The sequence below is a fragment of the Camelina sativa genome, chromosome 16 (assembly GCF_000633955.1).
Source record: "Camelina sativa cultivar DH55 chromosome 16, Cs, whole genome shotgun sequence".
In the NCBI taxonomy this organism is placed as follows: Eukaryota; Viridiplantae; Streptophyta; class Magnoliopsida; order Brassicales; family Brassicaceae; genus Camelina; species Camelina sativa.
Window position 1 is genome coordinate 12,868,859 of NC_025700.1, and position 9,511 is coordinate 12,878,369.

A 9,511-nucleotide genomic window follows, 5' to 3' on the forward strand; every position below is an offset into this window, starting at 1 on the left:
AAACGGTCAAACTCACAAATGGTTAAAAACATCACAGATTTCGGTCCTAATTCCCACAAGTTTTGGTTCGACTCACATGACAAACTGACTCAATAAAAAGAAAAATAAAGAAAACAAAGGTCATAGGTGACCCTCCCCCGGACTTACTTCACACCGTCTCCGGTGTGAAAATAAGCCAAAAAGAGACCTAGACAAGAAGAAAAATAAAGATAACAACAAAAATGAAAAGAAAATAAGGCGGATAGGACAATGATGGTGTGTGTAACTGTGATCAGGCGTCGGAATTGTCTGGGCTCTCGCTCTCCGAACGGGCAAGGCGGCGCCTCCTACGTGGTGGATAATAAAGCAATCTAGTCCCAAAAATCACTGAAATCGGTCTGGGCCTGGTGGGCATGGGCCTGAAATTCATTAAACTTACCTGGCCCAATCGCTCTTCTCTTTTTCTTCTTTTGTTTTTAGTTTGCCGAGCATGTGCATCGGGTTGCTCGCGTCCTGCGAGCATGTGCTCCGCATCTTTTTTTCTTTTTTTCTCAGTTTGCCGAGCATGTGCATCGGGTTGCTCGCGTCCTGCGAGCATGTGCTCCGCATCTTCTTCCAACATTCCTTCTGCCTTTGTCAAGGCAACCTCCAACGGGTCGAGAGTGAGAACTTCATCGGTAACCTCATGTGCAACCTCTGAACCATCATCAACCACAAAAGTCTGACCATCTATCATAGGTTTCTTGAGCAGCTTATTCATCTCAAACCTTGCAATCATATCCCCCAGCTGGAGATCGATCGCTCCCCCTTGCACATCTATAATCGCACCAGCTGTGCATAAGAATGATCTACCTAAGATCAGGGGGTCACGTGGTTCTTCTTCAAGTTCCAGAACCACAAAGTCTGCTGGTATAAGCGTGTCCCCTATCTGGACATGTAAATCCTCCAACACTCCTATGGGGCGCTTGGTGGATCTATCCGCGAATACTAACGAAATCCGTGTAGACTTGAACTTCGTGTATCCCAGCCTTTTAGCCACTGAATATGGCATAAGGTTCACACTGGAACCTAGATCACAGAGGGAGTTTGCAAAAATCGTTTTACCGATTCTCACGGATAAGACAAATCGCCCTGGATCATCTCTCTTCTTTAGCACTTTGTTTTGCAGCACAGCACTGCACTCTCTTGAAACCATCATCACGTTCTCTTCCTCTGACACTCTCCCAGAAACTAACCCTTTCACATATCTCTTCAAAGCAGGTATCATCTGAACAGCATCAGCTAGGGGTAGTTTTACCGTCAATTCTCTCAACATCTCCTTGCACTTTGCATCCTCCAAATCCTTGCGAGATTTCTTAGGAGGAACAGGGTAAGGAACCCTAGGGGTGTACACGCGTGCAGGAGGTACCTCAGTAGGAACGGTCTGATCGGGAGTCGGGAGCACGTGCTCGCTGGATGGGAGCACATGCTCGCCGGATGCTTCGGCTTCTTTTTGACTCAACGGTGGAGTCTCAGCAGCATGTTGAGGAAGGTATTCTTCAGCAATACCCTTGCCCTTGTCAATCCTAGCGGATGATGCTCCTCTAGGGGGTAACTTCTTTTCTCCCCTTAGCTCAATCGCATAGACATACTCGTTCCGCGGGTTTGCTTCCCCTTTTCCGGGCAGAGTCCCTAGGCGTCCAGAGAGCTCGTTCTATCCATTCAGAACCATGGCAAGAAGTAGTCGATTTAAGGAAATACCAAGTTGCGGTAATAGACTCTTGTGGGTTGGACGTAGAGATAATGTATGGGTTCAATGTCGTCTAGATAGAAGCTTTGGCAACAATGGTTGGTTTACACTGTTTTCCAAGGGCTAATACAGAATATCTAGAACTGATGGGATCTGATCACCGTCTGATAATCACAAGACTAGTTGGAGATGATACAAAGTTCAGAGGGAGGTTCATATTTGATAAACGATGGATCAGTAAGCCAGAAACATCAGATATAATTCGTGAACAGTGGGCTTTGGAAGATGTGAGTCATAACAAGTGTGTGCTCAGTGGACTTTCCCGGTGTAGAAAAGCTCTGTCCAGATGGAAGAGAACTCATCTTACTAACTCTGACACTCAGATCCAGTTATTGCGTCGGGATTTGGAAGAGGAGGCTACTAAGCAATTCCCTAATTTCCAGAGATTGTGTCAGCTTAAATGGGCACTCACAGTTGCTTTTAGAGAGGAGGAAACCTATTGGAGGTCTAAGAGTCGAGAATCCTTGCTTCAGGCAGGTGACAAAAATACAGCTTTCTTTCACAGGAGCGTTCAGTATAAGAGACTGAAGAATCGACTCAACTCCTTAGTTGACAAACACAGTTTCGAATGCTTTGAGGAGGGGTCTAAGGGTAACATTGCTGCAGAGTATATCACAGAGTTGTTCAAAAAATCCAGTCCTGGTAACTTTGAGGAACTGTAAGAGGGTATGGCACCAAGGGTACCAGCTGGGATGAATCAACAACTGGCGGCTCCGGTGACAGCACAGGAGATTAAGCAAGCGGCGTTTAATATCAAAGGAGATAGTGCTCCGGGTGTTGATGGATGGACTGGCGCTTTCTTTCGTCGGTATTGGTCAATAGTTGGTGATGATATCGTTAAGGAGATTCAAGGTTTCTTTGAGGATGGAACTCTCCCACAAGACTGGAATCATACTCAAATATGTCTCATTCCCAAGAAGGACAATGCCAACCAAATGAAGGATATTAGGCCAATCAGTTTGTGTTCAGTCCTCTACAAAATTGTGTCTAAGGTTTTATGCACAAGGCTCAAGAAATGCCTTCCGGCTCTGGTCTCTAAGACGCAAGGTGCTTTCGTCTCTGGAAGATTAATATCTGACAACATACTGATTGCACATGAGATGGTTCACGCGCTGCGGACGCATACTAAATTCAACTCGGATTTTGTGGCGATTAAGACAGATATGTCAAAGGCATATGATAGAGTTGAATGGGACTTCCTGGAACATCTTCTCTCTCGTATGGGTTTTGCCTCTAGGTGGATTCATTGGATAATGATGTGTGTTCGTTCTGCCACATATTCAGTGCTTATCAGTGGGAGTCCCTTTGGCTTTGTTACACCAGAGAGGGGAATCCGACAAGGTGATCCTCTTTCGCCATTCCTGTTTATCCTGTGTGTGGAGGCTTTGATCCATGTTATGGAAAGGAGGAGATCAATGGGGAGTCTGACTGGCTTCAGTTTTAATGACTCTTGTCCGACTGTCCAACATTTGCTATTTGCTGATGATAGCCTATTGTTTTGTCGTGCATCCAAGGAGGAATGTGAAGAACTCTTGACTTGTCTACACCTATATGGTAAGGCATCGGGACAACAAATTAACTTTGAGAAGTCTTCAATTACATTTGGCAGCAAGACGCCTGACTCAAGTAAACTGCTGGTCAAAAACACTCTGGGGATTACAGCAGAGGGTGGAGCGGGGTCTTACCTGGGCTTGCTAGAGTGTTTTAGTGGCTCAAAACAGGCTCTTCTGGCTTTTATTGGTGATAAACTCAAAAAGAGACTACATGGTTGGTATGCAAAGACCCTTTCTTTAGGGGGAAAAGAGACTCTACTCAAGTCGATAGCAATGGCACTTCCGGTATATGCAATGTCATGTTTTCGTCTGAGCAAACATCTCTGCAGGAAACTCACAAGTGCCATGCAGGATTTTTAGTGGAATAGCTGTCAGGGGCAGAGAAAAATTGCTTGGGTGGTTTGGTCTGAAATGTGTAATCCCAAAGCAGATGGTGGTTTAGGTTTTAAAGATCTGAAAGATTTTCATCAAACCCTCCTTGCCAAGAAGGCTTGGCGGATCCTCAACAACCCTGAGTCACTGGTTTCTCGTTTTTACAAAATCTGCTATTTTAGGAAGTCGACTATTTTGGAATGTGGTTCTGGCTCAAGGCCTTTTTTATGCGTGGAGAAGTATACTTCATGGTCGTAACCTCTTGAAGCAAGGGTTGATGAAGACAATAGGGAATGGCATGGATACATACGTCTGAAAAGAGAAATGGATTTTTGATAAGCATCCTAGAGCACCATACTGGAGCGACATTTTCTTTAATGTCAACTTGAAGGTGGTGGAGCTGCGTAGCCAGGTGGATGATCAATGAGATGCTGCGAAGGTAAATGCTTTGTTTACGCCTGATGATGCTAAACAGATTCTCGCGATGAAAACTGCTGCAACAAAGAGAGATCGTTATATCTGGCCGTATATGCCTTCTGGTGGTTATTCTGTCAAAAGTGGGTACTGGCTGCTTCGGACTCTACCTTCACTCTATGAACCTCGCTTGGAAGATAAGGTCAAATTGACAAGTATGAAAGCGAAGGTGTGGAAACTGCAGACTGTACCAAAGATACCAACGTTCTTATGGAGAATGCTCTCTGGTGCTTTAGCTGTTTCAGAAAGACTTGCTTCACGGGGATTAGCTGTCGACACCATATGCTCAATATGTGGTCACCAGGAGGAGACAATCTGTCATATGCTATTCTCGTGTCCTGTTGCACGACAAGCATGTGCCATTGCTAACATCCCTCCGCCTTCTGGGGGTTTCTCTGAGTCAGATTTGGTGGGGAATTGGGATCATTTGCTGATAATAATGCAGGACAAGTGGGTTCCGGAGGAGATTAGACATATGATTCCATGGTTGTTGTGGGAACTATGGAAATGGAGGAACACATTTTGATTTTAAGGAAAACAGGGAGATATAAGGGAGCTGGTGGATAAAGCGTTTACGCATTCTTCATATTGGTTTGCTGCACAAGCTCTAGATAGAAACTTGGATCTATTGGGGGTAGCGAGACATCATTCTCTCGAGGGTACATGGAGGAAACCAATGCCTGGAATTACGAAATGTAACATTGCGACGTCTTGGGGAAAGAGCTCTCAAATGGTTGGTGGTGCGTGGATTACTCGAGACAATCAAGGTCAAGTTCTCCATCATGCACGCATTGCATTAGAGAGATCCAACACGGAAATATTGGCAGGTCTTTGGTGTTCCCTTTGGGCTCTGGAGGCATTGCAGATCCTACATATTACTCGGGTTGAACTGGTGATGAATAATGTTGCATGAGTTGCAGCTATTAATAATACGAGGGAATGGCCGCGTTTTGATTCGTTGTTGCAAGATATATATATGATATTATCGAGTTTTGACTATTGGGAATGCCACCATGTGCTTAGCTCGGCAAACAAAGTGGTTGTGGCTATCGCCAAGAGTGTAACACGAGAGGGGAGGTTTTAGTCCTATTTATCTTTGGGAGGCCCTTCTTGGCTGCAAGATCAAGTAGGCAAGGATTTTGAAGGGTAAATTTGTTGAATGATCGGTGTGGTATATTTTTGTTCTTACATGTTTTCACTTGGAGGGTCGAGTGACCTCAGTATCAAGTGTAGGTAGTGGTTGTTTCTTTTATTTTTCTCTTGTACTCTTTTCAGATTTTGTTTTTATCAGACGACAAAAAAAAAAATTCTGATTCATTAATTAATTTTAAAAAAAAACATTAACTACATGTTTCTCAATTGCTAAATTCAATAGAGTGATGGTTTTCCTTAATTTATCTAAACATTATTAACAGATATAGATGCCTAGGCATGTGGAGAAGGTTACTATCACAGGAGAATCAAAGAAAAAGGTGAAAGATTTGTTGGATTCTTTGATTGCTCTCTTCTCTTGTATCAAAAAGAGAATAGGACCCCAAAATGACTTGTCCCAAAATTGGGTTCCACTAATTAACTATAGTCCTGCCAAAAGTCACCATTCTCAAAATCAAAATTACTGTTTAATTTTGGTTTTTAGCCTATCAATTAATTACTACATCTAAACAAATGTTTAAAAAAACTTATCATTGTGTTAATTAGCGCTATAATGAAAATGACCTTTCCGATTACCTTCGGTTCCTCCGCTCCTCCCTCTGTTACTGTCTCTACTCACTCAGCTTCTTCTTCGTCTCACAAGCATACAACACACAAAAGTAGCGTCTCCAAAACGCGGATCTCTGCGTTTCCCGTTTGCATTTTCCGACCACCATGGCTCTCCAAGCCGCCACTTCCACGTTCTGTTTCTCCGGTCCATATCTCCGATCAACTCCGTACTCACTCACTTCAAACCGTCGTAGCATCTCCATCAAAGCTACTTCTTCTTCTTCTTCTTCTAGACTCTTCAATTCACGATCTAATCTCAAAGGTTCCACACATTTTTTTGCTTTTGTTATCTCAAATTCTCATAAAACTCCGAAAAAAAAAAAAAAAAAACAGAACAGAACTGTTCTTGAAACCGTTGTTAAATCTATGCATTTCTTTAAACTACTTAGATTAGTTTTAAAATCTAATTGGTTCTTATTAATTCCTTAAATTGTATAATTGTTTTTGTTATTGTTTTTTTGAAGGAAGAGCATTGTCTAGTGAAGGTTCAACAACACAAGAGTCACCTTATGTGGTTTGTTTTGGGGAAATGCTAATTGATTTTGTACCAACGACTAGTGGACTTTCATTAGCCGATGCACCGGCTTTTAAAAAGGCTCCAGGTGGTGCACCTGCTAATGTAGCTGTTGGTATTGCTCGTCTTGGTGGTTCTTCAGCTTTCATTGGCAAGGTTGAGTACAAAAACAAAACCTCTGTGTGTTCTTTGTTTTGATTTGTTTTTTTTTTTTAAAGATTGGTAACTGTTGTGCTGCACAGGTTGGTGAAGATGAGTTTGGTTATATGCTAGCGAATATTTTGAAAGATAACAATGTGAACAATGAAGGTATGCGGTTTGATCCTGGTGCAAGAACTGCTTTAGCTTTTGTGACTTTGACTAGTGAAGGTGAAAGAGAGTTTATGTTTTATCGAAACCCGAGTGCTGATATGTTGTTAGAAGTGTCTGAGCTTGATCTTGATCTGATTAAAAAGGTAACTCTGATGAACATGTAACAAACCACATGTCGGTTTCAGTTTTCATTTTCTAACAGTTTTTTACCTTTGATCTTGTGCTAGGCGAAAATATTCCATTATGGTTCGATAAGTCTTATCACAGAACCGTGTAAGTCTGCGCATATAGCTGCCTCAAAGGCTGCTAAGGAAGCTGGTGTTCTTCTTTCTTATGACCCAAACCTTAGGCTCCCGTTGTGGCCTTCTGCAGACAACGCTAGAGATGAGATTCTGAACATTTGGGACACTGCTGATATCATAAAGGTTATCTTTATAGGATACATTTGGGTATATTATCTTTTTTTTTTCTTTCTCAAGTACTGAAACTTGTTGTCTCTGTTTGATATAATGTTTTCAAGATAAGCGAAGAGGAGATAATTTTTCTAACGAAAGGAGAAGATCCGTACGATGATAATGTCGTCCGCAAGTTGTTTCATCCTACGCTGAAACTACTACTTGTCACTGAAGGCCCTGAAGGCTGTCGGTACTACACCAAGGTGTGTATTCGAATCAGAACTAAGTATCCATAGGCTTCATATTTAACGTTTAATGCAGATACTACATGCATAGAAATCTTTTCCGATGTTCAGGATTTTAGCGGGAGAGTGCATGGATTGAAGGTGGATGTAGTGGACACAACAGGTGCTGGTGATGCATTTGTTGCTGGGATACTATCACAACTAGCCAATGATCTCTCCTTGCTTCAGGTAACCTCATTTCTCATTTTAAAACTAGATGTAGCAGTTTGGTTAGAGAGGGTTAGATTTATAAGGCTGACTCGGCAGATTGTCTAAGGTGATGGATTTGGTAAAGAGTATAGAACCACTCATTAATCATAGCTTAAGATGGTCATGAGAACAAAAACACATAAGCTGAGAAAACCGAATTGTTTCAGGACGAAGAGCGACTGAGAGAGGCGCTAATGTTTGCGAATGCATGCGGGGCATTAACAGTTAAACAGAGAGGTGCAATCCCTGCTCTTCCCACTAAAGAAGCTGTACATGAGGCTCTACTCCAATCTGTTGTTTAACCATGTATTCAGTAACACGTCACCAATATGAGTAACGCTTGCTTTCTCCGCAGCAGATTTTGATAGGTCTGCATTTTGTTGTTGTAAAATTGTTGTATAATGTTACTTGTCATTGTTTGTATTCTAGATTTCTAGTAGCTTGTAGAGGTAATAAGCCTTTGAAATAATTCGTAATCGTTGAGCCAAGCACTTCAATCTCTCTATTGGTCTTTGTAACTCTCGGTAATTCATATAACCAATGAGAAGATGCAAACTGTTCCACAACGAAAATATTTGGGTTTTTTTTTTTTCTGTTAGTCTACCTTGATGTAGATATAAAATGGGTAGTATATTACAAGATTCAATATGAAATCGAAACGCTTGAACAATTCCAAGAAAAAAGAAGAAGAAACTTTCTAGTCAAGAACTTGATAATATATGATATTTAATAGAACACGTAATTAAGCTTTGGATTGACCAAACACAAATGAGATATCTTCTTGATTTTATAGGACATGAGGGAACTAAAGGACAAGAAATCATGAGTATTCAGTAATCAGTTCAGTGGCATTATAACTTGTTTGGTTAAACTATACATAACTATCACATTGCATCTCCAAACTTGGTATTCGTTCTCGATCGAAGTCACCTGCATTTACGATTTTGTTCAATTACAGATCATACAAAATTCATTCTGTCAAACAGAACAGTCTAATGGTCGGTTGAATATTCAATTAAAGAATTGTTGCATCCTAATGCAAGAAAACCGCGTTATGTTATATAAAAAATGAACTATGTTGTTGAATTTGAAATGTATGCTTTAATTCTCTAGTCTACCCTTAACTTCATTTCTCTATATAAGTACAACAACTTAAAGATGCACAAAGTGTAATCGAATAGGAGCAATGGCAATGAAGAAAACACAAATAGCTTCACTTCTTCCAAGTTTGCTTCTTATACTTTTATCTCTATCCTTTCATGATCCAGTCAAGGCAGCTAGACTCCACCACTACGGTCAGTTTTTTTTTTTTTTCGAAAATTTAGTATATATTATGAATTCGGAACTTTTAATAATCAGAAAACTGGATGCTTCATTCGTAAATTTAAGTTTGAAGTATTGCATGCTTTCATGTTTTACATTTTTTTCAACTTACATATTGATGAGAAATGTATTAGTGAAATTAATTAAAGTGCTATGTTTGAAAACAAAGTTTAGCTAACAAAAAATTAGTTAACGTGTATATTAATTTTAAATTAACCCTACATATTTTTATAAAAATTTGGAACTAATTTTGTTTAGTTTTCACTTTTAAAAATCACTTTTTTCTAAACATAAAACTCAAATAAATTCACTTCCTATATAATTTTCAAAAAATAAATCAAATTCACGATTTTTATTTTATACTTTTCTAAAATCAAAGTTAGCATTCACCTGCCTATATATATATTTAACATCTGTCAATTAGAATATTACAAGAATTCCTGTAAGCTTACCTGGGTTAAGTAGAGTTTCATATTTTTAATATAATATGATAAGTTTATTTATAGTTTTTGGCCTCATATTTTAGCTCTGATAATGCATTTCAG

The 9,511-nt window shown here is 40.3% G+C and overlaps 2 protein-coding genes across 2 annotated transcripts in view; both read left to right on the plus strand.

Moving 5' to 3' along the window:
• On the plus strand, window positions 5,883-8,148 carry LOC104750423 (probable fructokinase-6, chloroplastic). The gene is made up of 7 exons (XM_010472215.2): window positions 5,883-6,190; window positions 6,393-6,598; window positions 6,685-6,897; window positions 6,982-7,179; window positions 7,275-7,412; window positions 7,506-7,622; window positions 7,811-8,148. The coding sequence occupies exons 1-7, from the start codon at window positions 6,034-6,036 to the stop codon at window positions 7,943-7,945; spliced, it is 1,164 nt and encodes a 387-aa protein (XP_010470517.1). The 5' UTR covers window positions 5,883-6,033; the 3' UTR covers window positions 7,946-8,148.
• LOC109129636 overlaps window positions 8,830-9,511 on the plus strand; it is a 1,675-nt gene continuing 993 nt past the window's right edge. Inside the window, exon 1 of the mRNA XM_019238141.1 lies at window positions 8,830-8,938. Coding sequence (XP_019093686.1) covers window positions 8,830-8,938 — 109 coding nt within the window. The remainder of the gene's footprint in view (window positions 8,939-9,511) is intronic.

Coding starts and splice junctions, on each gene's coding strand:
- LOC104750423 (XM_010472215.2), top strand. CDS start 6,034: ATGGCTCTCCAAGCCGCCACTTCCACGTTCTGTTTCTCCGGTCCATAT. Junction 7,180..7,274: donor ACACTGCTGATATCATAAAG/GTTATCTTTATA, acceptor AATGTTTTCAAG/ATAAGCGAAGAGGAGATAAT. Junction 7,623..7,810: donor ATGATCTCTCCTTGCTTCAG/GTAACCTCATTT, acceptor GAATTGTTTCAG/GACGAAGAGCGACTGAGAGA.